Below are 26,086 nucleotides of genomic sequence, written 5' to 3'. Positions count from 1 at the left end.
TTAAGGTGTGTTCTCAGTGTCTTTTGTTTATTCAGGCATTTAGTAAATATTGCACTCAACACTTAACTATGTTTTTTTCTTGAAGTAAATTTTAAACTTGAGCCTGGGAATTTCTTCAGAACAATGGACTTTAAAATTGGGAGGAACAGCCAGGCGAGGAGGCACAAACCTGTAATACCAGTGGCTTGGAAGGCTGAGGCAGGAGGATCACTAGTTCAAAGCCAGCCTCAGCAGAAGCAAGGTGCTAAGCAACTCAGTGAGACCCTGTCTCTAAATAAAATACAAAAATAGGGCTGGGGATGTGGCTCAGTGGTTGAGTACCCCTGAATTCAATCCCCAGTAACTGCCCCCCAACACACAAAATAAATTGGGAGGAACTTAGAAGATGAGTTACCTCATCCAAAGCAAGAGAAGACTGAAATCTAAATGGACACATCTGTCCATCACTTGGCTGTTTGGAAAACCAGGCCTCTCATGTGCCAGTCCCAGCTCTCCCCATGTACCAGCAGAATGTTAGAAGGACAATTCACCTCAGATTTGTTGCCTTTTCTTTCTGCTGAAGTTACTTCAGATCTTTTTTAGTAGATTTGTGTCCTCAAATGATTAACTTTGGAAGGAGTTAATGCTATCAGAAATGTGCTATCAGAAATATTCTGAATTTCTATTTTGTCTTTTAAAAAGCAACATTTTTTATTTATATGCCATAAGATTTATGCTCTAAATTTTGTATGGACACTTTTGCCTACACTCTTCCTTCCTTCCTTCCTTTCTTCCTTCCTTTCTTTCTTCTTCCTGCCTTCCTTCCTTCCAGGGATTTACTCCAGGGATGCTTTTACTGCTGAGCTCTATCCCCAGCCCTTTTTATTTATATTTTATTTTGAGCCAGGGTCTCACTAAATTTCTGAGGTTGACCTTGAATCTGTGATCCTCCTGCCTCAGCCTTCCAACTCACTGGGATTACAGGCATGTGTCACCATGCATGGCCCCATTGTTGAACAGCGTTTTTGTTTTGTTCGAGGTATCTGGAATGAAACCCAAGGCCTTGAGCAAGCTAGGCAAGTGCTATGCCACTAAGCTACCATCCCAAGCCTTTTCATTTGTTTGATTGTAAGACAGGGTCTTGCTTGTGTTGCTGAGGCTCACCTTGAACTTGTGATCCTCCTGCCTCAGCCTCCAAAGTGGCAGGGATTACAGGGTTGTGCTGCCACTCCATACCTGAACAGTGTTTTTTGAATAGTACTTTTCACCTGGCTGTCGATAGGCTTAGGTGTTATCTAAGTATATCATGAGCTCCTCAGACACCAGGTCAGCTGCCTACCTGGTGCCTCAGGTGGCACTGCTGACAGTGTGATAAACCTTTGAGGCACTTAATATATCCTTTTTATTTAAGTATTTTCTCCCACATCCTTTTAATTCTTCCAGAATACCAAAGCTATGTTGAAAGGAATGTAGTCCTAGACTAGAGGATATCACATTTTTAAAAAAGGGACAGATTGTACTATTGATTTTGAGGGCATTCTGTCAATTTAAAGATTAAACCCAGAGCATGTGGGTTCCCACAGGGTTGAATTCAATGCATCTTCTCTGACCTCCTTGTTGGCATATTAAATTATCCTGAAAACTAAGGGCACTTGTAGTGTGCTCTTCTTGGGAATCTGAGGAAAGCAAAGGCTAGACTTGGTCAGTGCAAGACCACAGACCCATGTTTGTTAAATGTAGACCACTCAGCCTTACAATTCGCAGTTTAAACCTGCCTGTGTTGGATCTCCGTTTTGCCCCATGTAGCCGCACGAGAAATCATCTGGTTAGAAAAAGAAGAGCGAGCCAGACAGCACTATGAAAAGCACTTGGAAGAGCGGAAGAAGAAGCTGGAGGAGCAGCGGCTGAAGGAGGAGCGCAGGAGGGCTGCGGTGGAGGAGAAGCGGAGGCAGAGGCTGGAGGAGGACAAGGTGAGCGCCCCTCCAGGAAGGACATGGGAGGTTCCTGTTTGCAAGATGCCATGCACTTCTGTGGAGCTTTGCAGTCAGGTGCTGGGATGCAGTGGTTTCCGAGTAATCAGCGGTACCTGTGGCCAAGGTGCTGGGAAGGGTGGGGTGTGGGAAGCAGGTGGAGAATGGGCGGTTATTATTGCCATGGGAACTTGAAAAGCCCCGTTTCTCTGGTCTCCACCTCTGATTTATTAATGTTCAGTTCATCTCATCTGTCCTGAAGTGTTAAGAATACTCCAAATAATTGGGTTTCAGTAGGGCCTAACCATTTATAACCATCTTCATATAGACGTCTCATTACTTAACCTTACCTTAATATCTGTTTTTGCACAAATGGAAATTGAGATTCAGAATGGTGAAGTCGCACAGATTATATAGCTCACTGATTTGTGGACTCAGGATTATGTACATCCTTAGATTCGGAACTCCTTTTTTAAAATATGGTACCAGCCAGGCACCGTGGTGTACACCTATAATTCCAGATACTGGGGAAGCTAAGACAGGAGGATCACAAGTTCAAGGCCTGCCTGGGCAAATTAAGGAGAAATTGTCTCAAAACAAGATTTTTTAAAGGGCCGGGGATGTAGCTCAGTAGTAAAGTGGCCCTGGGTTCAGTTTAGTACAAAAATTTAAAATGAGATAACATAGGGGGCTGGGGATAAAGCGCAGTCATACAGTGCTTATTCAACATGTTCAAGGCCCTAGGTTTGATCTCTTGCACTGGGGGAAAAAAAAAGTGGTAGTGTATCTTTTAAGCATCCATTTAAAGCCCAGACATACACTGCCAGGACTGAGTGTGTAGAGAACAGCATCACACCCAGAAGCAAGGATATTTGAGTTCCTGCTGTATACCAAGGGCTTTATGATATTCCTACCTTCAGGCAAGGTGTAGACATCAGCAAGTAGCTTAGGAGTGGTGGCATGGAGGGTTAGGTAGTACCCCTCACTCCACTCTGCTTAAGTTGTAAAAATTTCAAACAATCTGGTTGAATCTAACCGCTGGCTCCTCTGTTCCATTTCAGGAACGCCATGAAGCAGTTGTGCGACGTACAATGGAAAGGAGCCAAAAGCCAAGGCAGAAGCCTAACAGGTGGTCGTGGGGAGGCTCCCTCCAAGGGAGCTCTGGCATCCACAGTGCAGGTAAACACCCAGAGGCCACTTTAAAGCATCCTTTTTGTTCTTTCTCTGGATGGTAAAAGTGCATATGCTTCTTTTTTCTAAATCTGTTTGCAAAACAAAAAATCCTTCTGAAATCATTAAACTGTCATTAAATCTTCCTCTCTTTGAGGATAAGAGGGTGATGGAGGTAAGAAGATAAGGTCTTGTCCCTTAACATGAACTACTTTTCTCATGTGTTACAAAATTCCTTAAAGAAGAATCTGTTCAACGTTACTAAAACTAACTAGTCTTGACTCTGTTTTAGTCATTTATTTGCATACGTGTTAGAAGGATTATGGAGCAAGTTAACCCATATCTTTTATGGAGTAAGTTAAACCATATTTTTTATGGAGTAAGTTAACCCATTTTATCTTTTTCTCTAGAAGAATCATAGTAATACAGATCAAAATTGACACTGAGTTTGTGCATTCTGACCCTAAAGTGTACACCACACTAATTCTTTGACAGAAAGTATGCAGCTGTTTAAGAAAAGCTAGAAATAGTAGTAGATGTCTAAGCTATTTCTTCCTTCAATGAACATGAGATCATACCGAAATTAGACTTAGTGAAAGGCTTTATGCTTGTACTGTAAATTCAACACACCTTGAATTTTACATAGTATTTCAGTTCTTGTTCATTTGTGTCTATTTATTTATTTATTTATTTATTTATTTATTTTACTTTGAAAATCATGTCTTAACGTTCTGTCCCCAGGTGGTTTTGTTGAGTCATCATTCACCTTTCTCGATTTAGCAGGCCTGGACCACCACTTCACAGCTTTGGGTGGTACTAGAAAATCTGGTACAAACATCCCTGTGATTGCTAACTGCCTGACTGTAGCTGGCACCGCAGCCCTAGGGCCGGTCCATTGATAGCTGAGCCATCACTATGTAGTCATAATGCATGCTTGCTGTCCTCCTGCATAGATCTCATCTGGGATTGGCACAGCATTTCTTAAGTGTGGTAATATGACTCAGGTGACTTAAAGGTGTTGAAATAATTACATGTGGCATGTTTGCTTTCTCCTCAAATGACCATTTTGGATAAAATCTTTTAAAAATGTTTTTTTCAAGGCTGGAGATATAGCTCAGTGGTAGTGGGCTTGACTAGCATGCTCGAAGTCCTGGATTAAATTCCCAGCACCATCCAAAATTTTAAAAAAAGAAAAAAAAATTGAATTTAGCCAAAAAATTATCTGGGACCAAAGTACATCCAGTTTAGCTCTCCACACCCTCTTTCCTTACTGCTGTAACCACTTGCAGTTTTATCTAAGTAACTATGAAGTTTTATTTGTTTGTTCTCTTCTGTTTCATTCCAAATGTTCTGTGTATCTTCTGTAATCCTTTGATGAACATCACCATATTTTACTGTCCCATAACAGTGAAACAAATTCAAAAGCACTTCTCCCCCTTTGTTCTTCACCAACCTGTGGTATTTGGTGGAGCACATATCAAATTTGTGACCATAGAGATAATTTACATGTGATGTTTCATTCTAGGGAGAGTTTTGCATATATATTCCATGCAGAAAAAAATTGTCATGGCATATTTTTTAGAATCTTATTTGTTTTTTAACTTGGCTTCATGCTTTACACATGTTTGACAGAAATCCACCCTGTTAATAGATTGTCCAACATTTTTGAGGTAAAATAAAGCTTCTTAGCCTTAATTCTTGCTTCCACACTCAGAAGTTAAAATATAACCTTTTTTTCTGCCACTCAGAACAAAATAAACTGGTGCTGCATTTGTGAACTGTTAGATAAAATCTATTTTTATAAGAGCTGTGAATTAGAGCAAATTACTGCTCTGTTTGAACACAGACGTTTGTCTAAAAATAATTGGAATTTGCTGAAGTTCTTAGAGACTAGAGCTTGATCTGGAGAGCAACAGCTGGGTCTCATTCCAAATACACTTCACTTTTACGGCAATGCCTGAGGCAGGATGCCTCTTCGATATTTACTGACCAACAGACAGATCCTAGAGCCTGTCTGCATGAAAATTAGTGTCTTATACAACTGCTAGCACATCTATTAGCACCAGTCTAAAAATTTTATACTTTTGAAAACTGATTCATTATAAATCCTTTTGTGAATTTTTTGTTTTGTTCAGTGAGAAAAAGAAATTAATAAAAGTTGTCTTACATATCAAGTCAGAAAATACATTCATGGCATAGTTCAGTAATTTTAACCATTAGATGTTTTACCACTCACAGCATTTTGGAGGGATAGGAAGACCTAGTCTAGCTAATTTTTTCCTTTTACTCTGAAACAGAAGTGAATTTTTTAATGCGCTATAGAGAATCTGCCTGAAGATAGGCATGCATATGACATAATTTCCCTCCAACTGAAGCTTATCGTATAAAGAGCAGTACCAGAAAATATGTTGCTATCGAATCACCTGGAAGTGACTTTCATTCTCCTTCCTTGTGCCCATCATGAGGATGTTCCTTTTAATGTTTTCCCTAAATGTTGTCATCGTTGGCACAACCCCAAGAACCTCACTTACATTTATAGTTAAGTGTAAATGTAAGACACGGAAATGATGTGTGATGTCTTTTTTTTTTTTTAATAAAATCATTTCAACCATATGAGTAAATCATAGTTGAAAATAGAAATCCATAGCCAGGTGTGGTGGCACATGCCTATAATCCCAGCAGCTCAGGAGATTGAGGCAGGAGGATCACAAGTTCCAGGCCAGCCTCAGCAACTTAGCAAGGTCTATGCAACTTAGACCCTGTCTCAGAATTAATAAAGGGTTAAGGATGTGGCTCAGTCGTAGAACACCTCTAGGTTCAATTTCCTTTACCAAGAAAAGAAATATGTGATGCTAATGGAAGACTTGCTTATCACCAGTACATCATCCATAAAAGTCAAAAACTTATTCCTTGGGGGAATTTTTTTGCACAGTGTTTACTGCTGCAGTTCATTAGACCAATGGGAACTGAGTTTTGAAGGGTCTCCCACAAGGAATGTCTTTGCTTTTGTTTTAGTTTCCAACAATAGAAAATAAAACACAACAAAACTTCTTTAACTTATATTATTTTAGATCAGAACATCCACTTTCCTCCTGGACACATTTATGATGAGATTTTTAGACTTTTATTATAGGTAATATTATTTGGGGAATATAACTTGTGCTGACAAGCATGATTACAACTTGGTTCCACTGTACCAGCAGCAGTTTAACAGAGCTGATTTTTGTCTTTTATGTGGCTACTTCCCTTTTGACTTGAACTGTAAGAATTATTTTTAAGTTATTTCCAGGATGAACAATAATACTCATCAGCTTACAAAGAATTCTTATTTTAATTACATTGCTGTTGATTTTGTTGGGCAAGTTTTTGCCCTGATTATCCATTTGTAGGCCACACTAAGCTCATGGGGCACTAAAGTGTGGTTATTCGTAGACTTTTATGAAAGAAAGGATGTATGGCCATCCTTTCCACACCAAGAGCATTTCTTTGTCTTTCTTGTTCTTAAAACCATTCTTCTTTAATGAACTGAAAGGCCTGGCTGTTTTTTCTTTAAAAAAGCATCAACAGCTAAACAGAATCTGCTGCGTTTTTTTCCTAGTGTTTGCAGTATATTTTACCAGCACCATCACCACCCTATCGTTCCTACCTTCAGAAATGATGAAGCCATTCACTTTATGGTCCTCTCTTTGCTTCATAGTCTGTTATTTTCATAGCCCTTTATTGGCCCTCCTTTTGTCTTCATTCACTTGTTATAACAGTATCCTTGAGTTTCAAACTGGTGCACTGAATATTTATTCTGTAAGAAAAAAAAAAATGAATTTTATTTCTAGCCTTTAAGTTACCTTTAGCTTGTCCACTTAGAAAACTGTGCTATTATGAAAGATCTAGAGATAGAGCTGAAAGCATCCAATGCTAGTTTCTCCTTCCTTCAGTGAGCTAGGAAAATTGCAATCCTGCATGCTGGCTGTCAATTAGCATTATCTCCATTTGTTTTAGATCCAGACAGGCGGTCAGTTTCCACCATGAATCTTTCGAAACATGTTGATCCCGTCATTAGCAAGCGGCTCTCCTCCTCATCTGCAACTTTACTAAATTCTCCAGATAGAGGTACAGTCAAAAGGAACACAAAAAAAGTGTTATGTTATTTACTTAATGCTTTTTTTTTCTGGATGTTTACAGATGAAAATAAGCATCTGAAGTTGCTTTCCCTACGTTTCTTAAATAGGAAGAAAAAAACTTCAGAGTAAAAAAGCAATAAACGGCTGAACAGAATTTTCCTTGCGACAAGAACTTTCTCATTTTAGAACGTGGCTGAATGATTGCATTTAGCAGTGATGAAATCGGTGCTGCTCTCAACTTTTTAGTAGATGAGTTTACAGCTCCAGAAATCACCCACTTATCCACCAAAATGCAAATGGTCTTTGTTATGAACATTTCTTTTACTTCAATCATATTGTCTATGGCTTTTCATCTGTACCTTGGGAATTCCAGGCTCTGACTTTCCAAAGGAAACTTTAAATGATTCACGTTGGTAGATTTCATTTTGCTATTTATTTCCCACTTAACCAAGCATGCCTTTCTTATGTGTGTGATTGGTTTTTGGTACTCATTCATTTACTCCTGGGGCTTTGACCCAAATTCAACAATATCATCATCATTACAGCCTCCTGAAAAGTTCAGTAATCATATAATCCTTCAGTTCATATCTTGGTTTTAAGTTTTATTTATCCTATGGATTTACAGTACATGAATGTTGAATTATTTATAAAGTAAAAGTTTTATTTTTCATATATCATGGAAGGAACAATAAGCTTTTAAGATAAGCTACTTGTTTTACGTGGCTAAAATGATTTTAAATAAAACCAAAGAATTACTGTGCAGTATAAAAGCACATAATTGTTAAAAATTACAAATTATGGTTACCTCAAGTACTTTATGAAGAAACTGGGAAAGTTTCAGTGTTTATAATCTTTAAAAAATGTAATGTGTGCATGTTCTGTATGTGTGTATGTGTATTCATATATTTTGTATTGTATAAAAGTTGTTATGGTATTATTGTAATGTACAATATTATGAGTGTTGATGTTATTTCATAATTAATCTCATAAAGTGATAAATGTTGGAACAACTTCCTATTCTTTCCTTTCTAACCAAAACCTTTCCTTTAAAAAAAAACAACAATTTGTATAAACCAATATTAGACATACAGTCAAATTAGAGGCCTTTTGTGTTAAAGTGTTAATTAAATTTTCTTAGATGGGCATGGTGGCACATGCCTGTAATCCCAGTAATTTGGGAAGCTGAGGCAGGAGAGCAAGGCCAGCATCAGCAACTTGGCAACATCCTATCTCAAAATAAAAAATAGAAAGGACTGAGGATGTAGTTCAGTGGTAAAAAGCCCCTGGGTTCAGTCCCCAGTACTGCTAACCAACTAACTAACTAACTAAATAAATAAAATGTCTTTCACAAATATCCTTTATTTTCAAACTTGCTCCCTTAATGTAATGTAAAATAGAACACTGAATGCTATTCTTATACTTGTCTATTCATCTTTGGAATGGGTCACATTATGAGCTGTTTAACTTCATACTTTTTTGGTGCCAGGGATTGAACCCAGGAGTGCTTAATCACTGAGTCACATCCCCAGTCCCACAATCAGGATTTTATAGTACTTTTATCTTAAGCCTGACTTACTTGCAAAATTAAGGTGAGGATTGAGACAGGTAGTAAACTGGTCAGTGTCCTGTCCACATCTCTGTGGAATAACAATATTGAATTATCTTTCTTGATTAGAAATAAGATGATATCTTATGGATTCTGTATGATAGTAACTAATTGGATAGTCTTAAGATAATATCTTAGAAGTCATATTACCTAGATCATCTGTAGCAGTTGGGGTAATATTCTCTCAGGGGTTGAGAGCCTGACTTAATGTCCCACAGGCTAATTACTGTAGAAGAGTGATTAGAATGAAGTCCCCAGCTCCTTACTGTGCAGCTGCTATGCTGTGTCTGCAGTTCTCCCCCTTCCTGGGTGTCCTTCCTGAGGTTACTTCTGTGCTTTTTTTGTTTAGATATGTTAGAAATTATCTAGTAAGCCCCTGTCTCAAAATTAAAACTAAAAAGAGCTGGGGATGTAGCTCAGCGGCAAAGTGTTTCGGGTTCAATCCCCAGTACAAAGAAAAAAAGAATTGGAATTAAGACACCAGGGTAAAGGAACGTTCAATAACCAGTTTACATCTGGGGCCAGGAAACTGCTCCTTGAATCCTGGTGCAGGACAAGAAAGCTGAACACTAAGCTGTGTTAGGAGAAGCGGAGGGAGAGCACTGAATTTGAGAGTTTTGCTTCTCTGCCTGCTTTTCAAAAAAAAAAAAAAAAAAAACAACTTTAAATGAGTTCCTGGCCTACCTGATCAGAGATGCCCAGAAGGACTCTCTAGGGTATAGAAAATTTTTTGTTTTGTTTAAGTTAGACAAAACCCACATTTGGACAGTGAGAGGCTTAGGGTTTTCAGTAAGAATAGAAGTTATTTTGAGTTTGAATTTCTCTAATTTATAAATATTTCTTATCTGTTACCCTTTTTTTGAAGTTATGCCTTATCATCTCATTAAAAAGTATGCTTATTGCTGGGCACAGTGACACATGCCTATAGTCCCAATGACTCAGGAGGCTGAGGCAGGAGGACTACAAGTTCAAGGGCAGCCTCAGCAACTTAGTAAGACCCTGCCTCAAAATAAAAGGCTGGGATGTAGCTCAGTGGTAAAATGCTACTGAGTTCAATTCCCGCATACCATAAAAAGAAAGGAAGGAAGGAAGGAAGGAAGGAAAGAAGGAAGAAAGAATATATATATATATACACACACACACACACACACACACACACACACACACACACACACCCAAACACACACATACTGAATTAATAAATTAGAAACCTTTGTAGACAAATATGTCAAGAGGTTATATGCTTCTCAGTCTTAAAACTGATTTAAAATGAGGATCTGAAGCCATCAAGACTGATTGTCAACTGAAAAGCATCCTAACAGTTCTATTGGTTATTAAATATATTGAAACATTGTCATATCATTTAATAAATAGACATTTCCCCAAATGTATTTTCACAGGCACTCCAAAGCTAGTGGAGGCCAGTCACAGGTCTGTACCTATGTCCTATAGATTTTTGAAATACTTTGATTATCTGAATATAGCGTTACATGGACTGAGAAGACTACCTGGCTTTAAGGAAAACTGATTATTAAAGATTTCTATAATTGCTACAGAATGTTGATATATTTCCATTAAAAGTACATATCACCTGGAGCCAGTCATGGTGGGGCACAGCTGTAATCCCAGCCACTCAGGAGGCTGAGATAGGAGAATCGCAAGTTCAGGGACAGCCTCAGAAATTTAGCAAGACCCTGCATCAAAAAACAAAAATGAGGATGTAGCAAGATGGTAAAGCACCCTTGGGTTCAATCCCAGTACAAAACAAACCCCCAAAGCCAGTGTATGTCACTTTTTTGATTTTTTTATTTAATTTTGTTGTTGTTGTTGTAGGTGGACACAATGCCTTTATTTTTGTTTATTTATTTTTTATGTGGTGCTGAAGATCAAACCCAATGCCTCACCCAAGCTAGGCAGGCACTCTGCCACTGAGCCACACCCCCAGCCTCTATATATCACTTTTAAGCTACCCACTTAACCAGTTCAAAAAAGAACAATGGAAAGTTTGAACAGAATAAGAATGAAATTGCCTACTCTTTGCTTAAAATTAGTCAATATACTTTCCCCCTAGAATAAACATCAGAGGACACATTCTGCCCAGAACATTGTTATCTTTAACCTGAGCAGTGCTTTTTCTTGCTTTAATTAAAATTGATTGCTAATATTTAAAATATAAAAGACTTCATATAACATTTAGTTTTCCTCCTAATATATAAAATAAATATATATATCAAAATTTAAGTGTTTAAATAGGGCCAATACCATAGAGTTCCATGAGTGTCAATGCCTCTTCAGCTTTTTAATCTTAAAATCAGGACTCTGTAGGTGGAAAAGAACAATGAACTAACTGTCCTTTGTGAGCACCTACTACAAGGTTATCTCTCCTCTGGAAGGCAGTAGGTGTGAGTGTGGTACGTGTTGAAGCCTGATTCCTCTAGCACCATCTTTTATTCAAAGTGTTAAGATTTGCTTTATATCAAAGTTAAAGTGGGCTCATAATGATCTTAATTTGAAGCAAATTCTGTCATTGAAGCTAGAGACTCAAAGAAGTAGAGTAGTTGAACTTCTTAATAGAGAAAAGAGAAAAAGACATCTTTTCCATGATCCTTCATCTCTGCAGTTTTAAGCTACAGGCATTCAATAGTTTTTCTAAGAAAAGGAAGTGTTCATCTTTCTTTCCTTTCCCATCCATTGAACATATACTTCTGTCGAAGATTTTTAGTTAATCCTAATCCCTTTTCTTCCATTGCTTTTATTCTGAGAGTGTGTTCTAATTTTAGGTTGCATTATCCTATTTTGTTGTTACATACACTCTCACTACCCTACTAGTTGATGATAGTACTTCCCCATGGTGCTTTCTACTAACTTTAACGATTGCAATTTCTATAGCAGATCGTTTTCATTAACGTCTTAATGCCAGATAATAATTAATTTTACCAAAAAGACTTCTAAAAAAAACCAGAAAATCCAATGAATAATTCACTAATTCTTAAATTCACTAGAGCTTTCATCAAAATAGTCATTCTTTTTAAAATAAAATCAGGTAATTAGGGAACTGACTGGAAGTTGATTCTTCCTTCCAAATAGAAGCAAATATTTTAAAGTAACAGTACTTAGCAGTATGTGGCTTTGTTATCTAAAAATGATTTCCTAGAATTTAAGTGCCCTTCCAAACACCTGCTCCAAAGGCAAAGGAGTCTTACATCTGAGGTTTATGAATAGAAGTGACCTTGTCAGGCAAAGACTTTCAAGTGACTTAAGGGTGCATTCTAAAATAGATTAGAATGTAATGGTATTTGTAGAAGTTTGCAAACTTCTTTACTAGTATTTTTGGAAAATACCTTCTATATTTTCATGTGCTATCATTGGAAGCTAACATAAAAGCAAAGTAAATAACTTATAATTAGAATGCATTTCCTAACCATGGCCTTGCTGGGCCCCAGTATAATGTGAAGCCATATATTGTTGCATTATTTTAACTTTGTTTTCGAAGATTCTTCAGGCACCCACTACTAATTGTCAAGATTATGCTTATGTTGAATTTTGGCTTTTCTGTTTCATTTTATCTTGCTTCAGCCTTAGCCTTAATCCTCAGCCAAGATTTTTATATTGTTGCCAAACAGGGATGTGAAAAAACCTGGCTTGCTGAATGGAAAGGTCAGAAGGAGTCCCATGCAGAAATTTGCATGAGTCTTCATTTTATTTTATCTAACCCCATCCTCCAATTGCTCACATAGTGATTCATGGAGATCTAGCATAGTCTAACGGGAATGTTCTCTATATTTTGTATAAATCTGGTTTTTCATTCCTGCCAACAGCTCTGTTGGGATTTATTATTCAAGGTACTTAGGAAGCCCTGTGGCTGAGGTGTGTACCATCAGTCCATTGCCCATCCAGATGTCCATCTGATAGGTCTTCCCTGGAATTGTTCATACATGTCAAAACAAATGTAGTTGGATGATATTTCTGTTTTGAGACCTATTGACTACTAAAGGAGAGTGATTGGCAAAATCTGCAACTAAACTTCTTAAGAGGCTACTGTAAAATTAACCTTAGTGGAACAGCTTTGTGGAGCAGCTGCTACTCTTGGAAATTGTTTCTGTTTCTCTGACTTATGGCCAGCTGTCCTCCCTGGAGAGCCTGGTGTCTCACAAAGACCAGGCCTATGGAGCTGATAGGTATGATGTGGTGCGCCCCCTTGACCCTGGAAAGAATGTTTCTAACATCTTACTTATGTGGTGACGTTTAGCTCGCCGCCTGCAACTCAGCCCCTGGGAAAGCAGCGTTGTTAACAGACTCCTGACGCCCACACACTCGTTCCTGGCCAGAAGTAAAAGCACAGCAGCCTTGTCTGGAGACACAGGTAAAGCCGTCCAGGTGGAACTCTCCTGGTGAGGTAAAGTCCTCCTTGCAGAGCCTATCGCACTGCTTACCTCTATTTTTCCTGATGTGTGCTTCCCTCTGCTCCGGTGGAATTGTTAGTTAGGTTGGTTTCATGCCCCTGGCATTGTTTCCTCTTACTGTCCACCTTAGCATCTTATGTGGACACCAGTCACCAGGCAGACAGAGGAAGCCCCTCTGATCAAACGGCTTCAGCTTGCTCTGCTCTTCAGGCTACCAGAATAAAAGTATCCCTTACCTACCATTCTTTCTACCCCTGTATCTCAGCATGTGATCAGAGATAGACATGATTTAATATTTAATACCAATATGTGGACTCAGGAATAAAATCAAAGCACAGACCTGTTATTTAAGCACAGAGTTTTGTAATGTGGCTGTGGTTACTGCTTATCCTTCCTGCCAGTCTCTTGTGTGTAATCTAGGAACAGAACCCTTACAAACTCTAAAGAGTTGTGGAGAAGGATAATTAGCATGTATAGAATATAATTGTGGAGTCATATTCATTGAAAATATGTAGAATATACCTACTACAGGCTATTATAATTCTCTACTTTTTTAAATATAAAACATGCTGAATGAGCCAGTTGGCTCAATCGCTTAATGAGAAATTAGTATACAGCTTCCATGTAGTTGGTAAGAAAATTCTACATTAGGCTTTTGGTATCACTACTCCCATGGTGAGTTGATTTAGATTTTTCCCAAATCTCTTTGGGTATAGTTGGTGCATCTGTGTAACCCATCTAGCCCTCATCTTTGACACTCAGGAAATTGTATACCCTCTTTCAAAAATTACCTTTAAAAATTCTTTATCTCTGCAGCCTACTCATGTGCATTAACTAACTTTACCAGTAATAATCCTTGGTGCTTTATGGGGTCTTTCATCTACAGTGCCCAATGAGCTAATGAGCATCGACTCTGCTTCTCATAGCACCCCTGGAGTCAGTCTAGGGAGCAGGTGTGGACATTCCCAACTCCCATGGAAAGCAAGTGTACTTGCAATAAAAGACTTTTATCAGAGCCGCTTAGAAAGTGGGTGGACTAGATCTTAAATGTGCTCACCTCTCCCTCTTCAAAACCATATGGTGTTTTGTGTCCGGCTATGCAATCAACCAGCTGGACCACGGTGGGTTTTTTTGTTGTTGTTGTTGTTCTTTTTCTGTAAAATAAATTTTTTTGGAGCTGTCATTCTACATTTAAGACTTTTTGGAAGGAAAAGTATAGTAGATCTCAAGATAGTATATACCTATGATTCACAAGTCATGAAAGCTTTTCTTCATGTTGAAGAACATGTCAGACTGCTTCTCTATCCTGCTTCACGGGATCTCCGTAGTTTATGACCATCCATCATGCATCCGAACCTCCACATTGTATGCCATGCTCTGCTTAAAGACTGCCTCAAAGCTAGAAAATTATCTTTGCTGTTTCTGTCATCACTAACTTTTGCCAATTCTTTAACTCTTCCTCTAGTCTTCCAACACCATCTCTTCATTTTCCACCCAATTTACTCACCAGCCTGTCTTCCCACCTTGTTCTTCATTGTTACTCTCAGTCAGGGTGCTTTCTATCTGCAGATTGGCTCTTTACTTTGCTGCTGTTCTGTTTTCCTTTTCAACAAAAAATACTTTTTTTTTAAAGTGTGTAATAGCGCATAGCCTTACTGAGTTACCTGTTTTGTTAGTCTATTCCCTAGATCTTTGTCACTTTTTGCATTGATGTGGCTTATGTTTAATGAATCAAAACTCTTGATTTTTACAAAAATTTCCATTTGTAATTATATGTAATTATATGTACATATGTCTTCCAGTTGTCTTTTCAAAGACACTTTTTTTGTTACGCTTATTTTTCCATGTATCTTGTTGGTTATTCTTTTCTGCCTTTCCATCTTAGTTTGTCTCTTAACTTCCTCTTATTCTCAATTGCCTTTGGCAAAAGGATGAGCTACATCCATAATAGGGGTTACACTAGTAGATGAAAACCGCTGTTCTTACCTCTAGGGTGTTTGGTTATTGCAGACTCTCTAAACAGGGAATAGAGCCATTGAGAATTAAAATCCAGGTCTCAAGCCTCTCCTTTGCAGCCATTACTGTAGGTTGACTTCTCCATGAGTGTCTGTGTGTTTGGGTGGGGGACGGTGGAGAACATTTAAAATATATGTGACTAATTAGTGAACTCAGAATTAAATAAACTGGTACATGTAAAATGGTTAGAAGATACAGTAGGCCTTCCGTGTTAATATTATATTATGCAAATTTTCTGTTCTCTGTGCTGCTCTCCAATCACTTGAACTATATTATCATTGCTTGGCACCCACTATTTCATATAGAAGATCTTGAATGGGTTAAATTAATACACACTTATTACCAGCCTTAGCAACTTAATGAGACCCTGTTCAAAACAGAAAAAAGAGGAGGGGCTGTGTGATGTAGCTCAGTGGTAGAACACCCTTGGATTCAACACCCCATACTGCAAAAAAAGAAAAATTATTTCCATACAGTTTCCCCTGTGATTTAAATAAAGAAAAAAAAAAGCACAAAATGATAAGAGGTTTTCCTCCCCTTCCTCACAACACAAATCCATCCTTCACAGTAAATTAAGGTCATAAGTAAAGTTTTGTGTTGTTTCCCATGTGATATGCACATATTCCTTTAAGAACCAAGGGAATGCAAAACATTTTAGTTTATCCTGAAGAAATAGAATTCTTTTTTCAGATGATGAAAAAAGAGAGTACAGTTTCTAGTCTATTACAATTCACTGATAACTAGAAGATACTACAAGGCATTAAATAAAAGAACACATTAATAAAGATGCAGTCTAAGGCTGTGGATGTAGCTTAGTGGTAGAGTGCTTGCCTAGCAAGCATGAGGTCCTGGATCTGATCCCAATACTGCCAGTGGGGAGGCAATCTGATCAACTTTCTGACTCTAGATTAAATCAAAATAACAAACATTTTTAAACTCTAATTCTAAAATTAATCATTTTAACTGGGCATGGTAGCACATAATTGGGCATGGTAATCCCAGTGACCTAAGAGGCTGAGGCAGGAGGATCATGACCTTCAGGCCAGCCTGGGCCACTTAGACAGGTATTAAAAAGGCCTAGAATGTACCTCAGTGGTAGAGAGCTCCTATGTTCAATCTCCAATACCATACACTCTCTCTCTCATGAAAAAAAAAAAAAAAAAAAATATATATATATATATATATATATGGAGAGAGAAAGTAAGTACCTCAGATTTGCCTTTTGAACTTTGGGCTATTTTGCTTTTGTTGTTTGTTTTGGGGATTGAACTCAGGTTATTTTATTTCAAGACAGCCTCACACTAAATGGCCCAATGACCTTTAGCTTTCAATCCTCCTGCCTCAGCCTCCTCAGCAGCTGGGATGGTAGGTGTGCACCACTGTGGTGGGTGTACTTTTGAGTGTTTAACTTACTAATACAGTTAACATTTGGTTGGCCTGACACAGTAATCTCAGTCAGCACCTCTCCATCTCTCTCTCCCCACTCACTCCCTCCCCATCTCTTCCCCTCTCCCCCTTCCCACCTCTCCCCTTCTCTCATGCCAAGTTTGAACCCAGGGCTTCATGTGTGCTAGGCAAGTGCTCTACCACTGAGCCACCTCCCCAGCCTCATGCTAGTCTTTTTTATAAAGGGTTGCTACTATCAGGCTAGAGTTAGGTAAAGTAATTTTATAACCTGGTCCAAATGCATTTTTTTTTCTGGAAAGCAGCATTTCTGAATGAGATCTGAAAATGGACCTTGAACTTTAGTGCCCCCACTTTTGATATGTATGTGGTGTTACATAAATTTCTTTAAATCATTATTTCTCAGAATAACTTGATGAATGACAGTGTTCCTTTGAAGGTGAATGGTCAGAAACTATGTAGATTTTCAAAAAACTTTCTATCTTGAGTAAAAAAATGTAAAAGCTACTCATGACTCAATGTTATTTTTGGCCATCTTAATATATTTATGTTCTTTTCGCCATTTTAAGTAGTTACAGCCCATCTTCCCATAAGTTCTGCTGCTGCTGCTGCCTATGAAATATTGAATGCCTTTGCTTTTGGAAAAACCCAGAAGCATGTGTTGGTTTGCCTTTAAATAGTTAATACATTTACAGAATTCTTTTCTGGAAATGATTACTTATTCCTATAACAAGTCTTAGCACCTGGTAAGACTTGGTCATTTAACATGCTTAAAATTCAGATTCTTTCCCCCTGCTGTTGAACTTGACCCATGAAATAGTTGTAGTTTATCTTGCTTGCCTGATTGCATGCTTCTTCTCTTTCTATCTTTTTTTTTTCCGTCTTAAGGATGATTAGAAAAAATCTGATTGCAAGCTAGTCATATAAAAATCACCTCGTATCATTAATGCAACATTTTACCAGAACCATTTGTTCAAAGGAATGTCAGATCTTGGCTCTCTATAACAACTAGATTATATCTACATCTTTAACCAGCATTTAAATAGGCACATAGCTAGAAATACAGTTCAGATTTTTCACTTGGACATGCCTTTCTTTGGGGGCCATAATAAACTCACAGGAAGTAAGGAGAGTTGAGTGTGATGGTTCGAGGGCACCTTTAGGTAATAACATCTTCTTCCTACTTTTCTCTCTGTCTCTGCTTGGCTCCTTTTCCTGAACCTGCTTTTGGCTTTCTTCACCTGTTCTTCTGGCACTCTTGTGTGTAAAACCAATCACCTGCACCCTAGTTATCCCCATTTGTCCTCGTTCAGCATCTTGCAGCCCCATCATCATGCCCTACAAAGCTGCACACTCTAGAAATCCGGTGGACCGACCAAAACTCTTTGTAACACCACCCGAGGGCTCTGCGCGCAGGAGGACCATTCATGGCACATTGGTGAGTAGCAGTTGGGAGTGGACTGGCGAGTCTGGGAGCCAGTTCTTTTCTGTGCAGAGTGGATACTGCCCAAGGTGTGGTATGGTTATAAGACAGGGTGGCCATGACACTCAGCATCCCATTCATCACAAATCTGGCTGGCAGTTGGTACTGCACACACCCTTCTCCCCACATGGCCCCACTTCTTTCCCACTTGAAATATTGCTTTCCCTAAAATTTGAACATGAAGATGAAAATGGATCTTTGTTCAAGCATATAAGTGCCTGACCTATCCTGCTGGGGACTCTCTACAAATAAGTGCAATGGCCAGGCATGGTGGCACACACCTGAGGCAAGAGGATCTCAAATTTGAGGCCAGCCTTGGCAACTTAGGGAGACTCTCAGGAACTTAGCAAGACCTTGTCTCAAAATAAAAACTAAAAAGTACTGGGGTAAAGCCCCTGGTTTCAATCCCTCAAACCAAAAAGTAAACAAATGTAATGCCAGAATTCCTTCATTTTTTAAAGTAGGCAAACCAAATGGCCTTTGCAAGGAAAATGGGCCTGAACTGCTGCCCCTTTAATCCTAGTCACACCCAGAAACCTACAGAACTCCAAGTGTGGTTCAGTAAGCATTGAGATAAGGAATTTTTATCCTGCTTAACTAACCCCTGTCAATGCCCACATCTTTAAATACAGTGAAGAATATTTTGAAAACACTACTTATTTGCTAAGTAACCAATTCTTGCAAGGCTGTTGGCCTGTACTATAAACTCAGATTTTGCAAGTGAGGAATATAATTTGTGCTTGTTATTACTGGCAAAGTGACTAAGCTAATGTAATTTTCATCATGCTATAAACAGCACTGAGGTAATTTATGTCTTCAGGAGTCTTTCTTCATCTTTGTTTTAAACTGTACTTATTTGATACCACTCAAAGATCATTGGTCTATGGCCTTAAGATACTGTACTTTAGTATACAAGGCACTAGATTGTACTTTAGTGTCACTAGACACTAATCCACCAGCTCTCATTGCCTCTGTCCTGTGATCATAGTACGATCCTTGTAATGAATGGCTGGAAGAATTTATTTATAATCTCAACTTCCAGAGCAATTCAGATGAATAAAGCTGATGGATACTTAAAAGGATTTTGCTCAGAGGGTAATTTGAGGGTTGTAAGAGCCTTGATGGCTTTTCTGGTGGCAATTTTCTTTCAAGCCCCTTCAGGCATCAGTGTTAATTCATGATGAAGTCAGACTGGAAGCCCTTAGAGTCAAAGGTGAAACTACCTTTGATGTTTGTGGAGTTTTAGTTTATTAGCGTTTTGGTACACAGAGATCCTGGCTGTGGATAAAAAGCAATATCAAAGCGACAGCTTTGGATGCTTATCAGACAGGGGAAAAGGGCATTTACCAAAGGAAAAGTATCTGGTTATAGGTAAAAACTGAAATTAACCATCTTTGAGGGGAGGTGGAAGGTTGAGCCTTGGCTACCAAAATGAATGAGGTGGTTCATCATAGCCTGATCCAGAGCTTTGGTGGGTTTTTCTTTTTAATGCCTTCCTCTATGTAATGAACCTTCTTTTCACCTCCTTACAACCAAATATTTAGACAAATATGTGTTGCCAGAAAATGACTGGTGGAGCCAAACTGTGGAATTGGGTGGTGACTACCACCTTGAGCCCTTGAAAAGTGGCAATGACACTGACAGGCTGTATTTTTAATTTTTACAGAATGTTTAATTATGGTTAAAAACCCCACTTAACATAATCATTTTTAAGATGGTGTCAAGTATATTCACAGTATAGTGCAACTAATTTCCAGAACTATTTAAATCCTGTGCATCCGGACCCATTATGCATATTGAACGTCCCATTTTCCCTTCTTCCCCTATCCCTGGCAACTATCCTTCTGTTTCCTTTTTCTCTGAATGTGATTATTGTAAGTACCTCATAAGGGGAATCATGATGTATTTGAATTTTTGCAACTAGCTTATTTTACTTAGCATAATGTCCTCAAGGTTCATCCTTGTAGCTCATGACAGATTTCCCTCCTTCTTAAGGCTGAATAATATGTCCTTACATTTTGTTATCCATTCATCCATTGATGGACATGTGGGTTGATTTCACCTCTTAGTTATTACCAATAGTGCTGCTTTGATCTTTGATGTGCACATCTCTCTTGGAGTTTTGCATACATACCAGAAGTGGGATCACGGAATCATATGATAACCATATTTTAGTCTTTTGGAAACCACCATGCTGTTTCGCATAGTAGCTGCACTGTTTGACATTCCTGCTGGTAGCACACAAGGGTTGCAGTTTCTTGGCATCCTTAACAACTTACTCTTTTGTTTTTGTGTGACAGCTCTCCTCATGGATGTGAGGTGATAACTCATTGTGGTTTTGATTTGCATCTCTAGTGATCAGTGTCATTGCACATCTCTTCATAGGCATGTTGGCTATTTGTACATCATATTTGGAGAAATGTTTATTAAAATCTTTAAGCCTTTGGGGTGGGGGGATACTGGGGATCAAACCCAGGGCCTTATATGTTAAAGAAGTTTTCTTCCACTGAACTAAATCCCCAACCCCTGCCCATTTTTTATTCAGATTACTGGTTGTTGAATTTTAGCAGTTATTTATATATCATTAACCTCTTCTTAGATAGGATTTGTAAATATTTTCTCCTATTTTATAGGTTGCTTTTTTACTATTGTATCCTTTGATTGATGCATAGAACATTTTAAATTGAATGTTCTGTTTGTCTGGTTTTGCATTATTGTCTGTACTTTTGGTGTTATCCAGCAAATCAGTATCATTTGAATGACATGAAGTGTTCACCTATGATTTCTCACAGAAGTTTTATAGTTTTAAGTTTCACATTTAGGTCTTTAGTCCGTTTTGAGTTCATGTTTGTATATTGTGTAAGGGAAGGGTCAGATTTCTTTTTCACGTGGATATCCAATTTTCCCAGCACCATTTATCAAGGAGAGCATTCTCTCCTCATCGGGTAGTCTTGAGATTTAACCAGCTTTACAAGTGTTTATTTCTGGGCTTTTTATTCCATGGATCTATATGCCTACCTTTATAACTGGTTTGATTACTATAGCTTTGTAGTATTTTTAAATCAGGAAGAGTAAGACCTCCAGTTTTTTTGTCCTTTTTCAAGATTGTCAAGTCTCTCCTGTGAGTAAGCTGTCCAGTCAATTGGTAGGGACAGCTTTCTGTGTGTGTTCCCCTCAGCATTGTGGAAAGTGTTGCAGGCAAGATGATTGTGTAGACTGCTGGGCATTAACTCACATCCGGATGAGAATCAGGAGTGCCTTTATGTGTGTGACGCCCAGAAAGGTGGCTGTATGTAGAGCAATGAAACAACTAAGAGGATAAAAAAAAGTAAAAATAAAAACTACCTGCTTGGATGGGTATTATCTGAAGTGTGGGTGGTTTTCTAAATCACTCTTCCCCTGTTCTCCCAGCTCTGGGTGATTCAGGGTGATTAGTTTCTTTTGGGAGAGAAAAATGTACTAGGCTCAGTGGCACTTTGATGAAAACAAGACTATCCTCAGATAGTCTCTTTTATGTAGGTTCATCCCTGGTCCCTTTTTCATCAAAGCCCCGATGAGAAAGGTCATCTCCAGACTCTCCACATCACAACTTACCTGACTACTCAGAGCTCTCCTTGATATGATTTCAGCCAAATTAAAATATTTTGAGGAAAAAAAAAAAGAGACTATACCTGGTACTTAACCCCAGCTTCCCTTGGAAGAAACTTGGGCCTTTCATCCTAGGGACTGATTTACCCAAGGCATAAATGCCACCCATGCATCAGCCAGAAGGGTCCCATATGGTGGCTGCAGCTTTTGCCATCAATGACCGCTCTGCTGTGCGAGGTCCCTCCTCCTGCCCTTTGGGATCAGAGATGGGGCAGAGGGTAGGCATGCAACTGGAGTGGCACCAAGTTAACACACACCTGCAGAGCTCTTTCCTGCCCTGTGCATTTTTTTTCTACGTAGATTTCCTGGAAGACAGTATTACTGACACTCCTCCACCCCCACACCCCCCTCCCATCCGTAGCCCAGTCAGTCAGGATGCTGCTCACGAAGATGAAGAAAAGCTATGAGAAGCATAAAGAAGAGCAGGAAGAACTGATGCTTAAGCCAGTGAGAGAAGCACACTGCCAGCTTTTCTGTCCTTAGACTAGATAACATTCTGTCCCTTCCTTTGTGTCCTTGGCAGTTTGCTTTCCTGACAGCCATTTCACCCAGGTCCCAGGATCCCCCAGCTGGTCTTCATTTCCATCTCAGAACATGGTAGAAAGTTTTAGATAGTTGGAAGCTTTCTGTTTTGCAATGGGCAGTGGGGGCAGGTCTTGGTGAATTTTAGAATCTCAGAACACTTCTGGGCTTCTGTTTGACCATTTCAACTCTGGAAATGTGCCATCTGCCTGACTGAACTGCTCCATGACAGTCAGGGGAAGGCTGATGTTTTAGCCCACCCTCGGATCTCAGATTCCTCCCCCGATAAAGAATACAAATACCTAAAATTCCTCATCTTGGACCTGACTTTCCTTGGAGAATAAGAGGACATTAGATGAGGAAGGACTTTTTCCTATAACATTAATACAAGAGGAAAAGTGAATTAATGTTGAAATAGCAGGTATGTATTTTTTTTTTTTTAATGACTAGGCTGCTGGGCCTGCTACTGCATGCCTGTGATCCTAGCACCTCACAAGAGTGAGGAAGAAGGACCAGAAATTCTAGGCTTGGGCAACTTAGTAAGACCCAATGTCAAAATAAGAAAGAAAAAGAGGTGGGAACATACTCAGTGGTAGAGCAACCCTGGGTTCAATCCCTAGTAATAAAAAATAAATAAATAAGCTATGGTATTCTCTGTGGTGGAAAAAAAAAAGTGCTGCTAAAGAAGTAAAAAAGAAAAGATGTGCTTTAACTGAAAGCATAAAAATAGAAGTGACCTTTATTTCAACGTTTGTGGGAAGTAAACCATATTATGATAAATTTTGTTCCAGGTAAGTTTAGATGAAAAGTCAAAGTGCTTTCTGAAAGTCTAGATGTTTTTGCTCTTGTTTCTTTCTTAAATAAGTAAAATCTCAATCTCACATCCAGACCCACCTTATTAGTGTTACCTATATTAATTCAGATATACTGTTCAGATTAACAAAGGCTTTGTGTTAAGGCTGGAATGGATATAGGTGATATAGCTTAAGAATTTCTAAGAAAATGTTACATGGTTTGTAGCTCCACTGTTGAATACTGTGAAAGTGGTTGTCTGACTCACTGAGAAATCTAATCACTGAGTTTCTCTGAACTTAGGGCCAGAAAAGAGAGAGAGAAAGAGAAAATGTACCCTTCCATCTTACATCTGGCATCCGAAGGGCTCTGTCTCCATCTAATCCCAAGGCAAGGTCACCAGCATGCTCCCGACTTTGGTAAGTGAGGTGCTCAAGGCTGGCAGGGATGTTCTGTGTGGGAGAATGAATAGCTTCTGATTCATAGAGAACCATTCTTCTCACACTGCGTGGCTCTGAATTAGAGAATGATAGTCTTTCTCAAAGCAAAGAAAAAAGGAACATGACACATTGGACTTGGTTTCTAAAGGACTTCATTTCTGCATTTACCACATAAAAGACAAACACACATAGCTAAATGTCTGCATTACTTTTCCACAAATTGTTGTCCTGGGTTCTGGGAAGCCTGTTCTGATGTGTTCCTCTCTTCCCATTGTGTGCTGCCCAGGCTCCCATCCAAGTCCCTTCCGCATTTGCCCGGCACACCCCGACCAGCATCCTTGCCTCCTGGCTCAGTCAAAGCTGCTCCCACCCAGGCTCGGCCCCCGTCCCCTGGCAACATCCGCCCAGTCAAGAGGGAAGTCAGAGTGGAACCTGAAAAAAAAGAGCCCGAGAAGGAACCTGAGAGTGCTGCCAGCGAGCCCTTGCTGAAAGGCAGGACACCTTTAGTGAAGGTAGACGAGGCCGCAGTTGAAGACGGGACCCCTGTTGAACCAGAAGCTGACCCTGGTGAGAAGGAACTGACCTGGGCAAGGACCTTGGTCGGCCGTTCTCTCTGCTTGCTCTTTTTCTTCAGCTTCATTTTATGTAACTTTTCTTTTTTTATTCTTACCGGAGACTTTGAATTTTTACTCTGAGGCTTATTTCAGAACCTCTTCCTAAGTATGATTTTCTTTTTTTTTTCTTCTCTATTTCATTTTTTGCAGGGGGACTGGCATTTGAAACCCAGGGCTTCATAGAGGCTATACAAGCACTTTACAACTAAGCTATGTCCCCAGCCCTGCATGATTTTTTAATTTTGAGATAGGGTTTCACTTTAATTTTGAGGCTAGCCTTGAATTTGCAATCCTCCTGCCTCAGCCTCCAGAAGTGGGATTACAGAGGCCCACTAGTGCACTTGCAAGTCTCTACCTTTTCAAGGGAGAATTTTCAAATAATCTATTGATATACATTTAAACCAGCACCTCCAGGATTTTCCAAAATGCAGAGTGCGGCCTTACATCACAGAATTCTGCTTCATCTCGCACATTGGAGCCAGGACTGCAGCAGAAGCAGGCCGTGTGAGCTGCACGCCGTGCCTGCCAGACAAGGCGAGGCCTCTTCACACCTCCACCTGGAGACGGCACTAGCTGGACTTTTGTCTAAAAGCAGCCTCTTCATTTGGTGTTGTCATGCTTCCAGCCTGAGCCTCGACCTGTGGCAGGGTGCTGTAGTAATGAATAGTCACCAGAGAGTAGGAATTTTTTAAACAAAGGACAAACAAAAGAGCTCATCTGGGTTTTGCTCAGGGTATAACTTCCCACAGAAATCTAACATGAGTTTCTCTACTCAGTACATATTTGATAGGTACTGTTAGCTCATTTAACTGCTGTAAAAGTAAGACTTGGTGACAAGCTTGAGCTTTGAATGTCTCATTTACACATGCAGCGGGTCCTTTTTTTTTTTTTTTTTTTTGGTTATCTGTTGCTTGTTACAGAGAATACAGTGAAATTGTGAGAACACATAGTAACAAACATTCCCTTTTCTCTGATAATGATGAATTCTAGGTCTGGGGTGTGGGGAATGCTAGTTTTTGTTTTGTTCTTTGGGTTTTGTTTCCAGTTGGTTTTCTCCTTGAACCTGTTTGTACAGCTGCTCCAGGCGCGGCCCCAGCCTCTGATACAGCTCCAGTCCCAGCCCCGGCCCCAGCCCCATCATTCACTGTGACTGCTAGTGCTGCTCCTAAGATTTCTGCAGGCACCACTGACCCAGAGGAGGCCACTAGGCTGCTGGCTGAGAAGAGGCGGCTGGCCCGAGAGCAGAGAGAGAAGGAGGAGAGGGAGAGGCGAGAGAAGGAAGAAATAGAAAGGTAAAGCAGTAATAGTGAAGTGATGTCAGCGGTACCACAGTTAGGCCTTGCATTAAGTCCTCCCTCTGAGAGGGAGGAAGTGGTAGTTAAGTGCCAAAGCTGAATGTGTACATTTGGGGTGGTTCTTTTTAGGTGGTCTCTGCACAGTCTGGAAATTGTATATACATATACACACATTTACATAATTGTAGTCACAATAAGGGTACAACGGTACAGTCTGCTTTTTCACTTAACACATGTCCAATCTCTATATTTCCTCAGTATCTTTGTAATTATCATTTTAAAGCTGCTTTAGTAAGGGTTCATGTTTTCTTCCAGATTGTGGCTGGGTAAAATATTTAAATGTTGCATGATTGCCTGCCAGATAGTATGCTAAGGGCAGATTGCTTAACTGTTCACCTTCTGGGTCTAATAAGGCTGATGCCAATATAATTGTTCCTCACACAAACAGAACGGCACTCTGAGGCTGGACCTCAGGCTACCATCTTGGAGGTGCCCAGCCCTTGATCCCATCAGGAGCTTCCCTCTTCAGTTCCAGTACAGAACATTATGTTTGTTTGGTTTATTTTAATTTATAAATGAGGAGAGTAGATTCATATTTGTTACTAAAAAGTCACACAATTTGAATT

The 26,086-nt window shown here is 39.3% G+C and overlaps 1 protein-coding gene across 2 annotated transcripts in view; it reads left to right on the top strand.

Moving 5' to 3' along the window:
- MAP7 (microtubule associated protein 7) overlaps positions 1-26,086 on the top strand; it is a 164,175-nt gene that overhangs the window by 121,423 nt on the left and 16,666 nt on the right. The window contains exons 4-11 of one of the 2 annotated variants that reach the window (XM_081294620.1): positions 1,786-1,949; positions 3,011-3,128; positions 7,116-7,226; positions 13,093-13,206; positions 17,980-18,104; positions 23,415-23,530; positions 23,838-24,118; positions 25,241-25,457. In XM_081294620.1, coding sequence (XP_081150746.1) covers positions 1,786-1,949; positions 3,011-3,128; positions 7,116-7,226; positions 13,093-13,206; positions 17,980-18,104; positions 23,415-23,530; positions 23,838-24,118; positions 25,241-25,457 — 1,246 coding nt within the window. Of the gene's footprint in view, positions 1-1,785; positions 1,950-3,010; positions 3,129-7,115; positions 7,227-13,092; positions 13,207-17,979; positions 18,105-23,414; positions 23,531-23,837; positions 24,119-25,210; positions 25,458-26,086 lie in introns of both variants that reach the window. The other variant, XM_081294619.1, reaches the window with a different exon arrangement.

The sequence above is a fragment of the Spermophilus citellus genome (assembly GCF_964194105.1).
Source record: "Spermophilus citellus genome assembly, chromosome: 5".
NCBI classification, from domain to species: Eukaryota; Metazoa; Chordata; class Mammalia; order Rodentia; family Sciuridae; genus Spermophilus; species Spermophilus citellus.
This window is presented reverse-complemented; position numbering and strand designations above follow the sequence as displayed.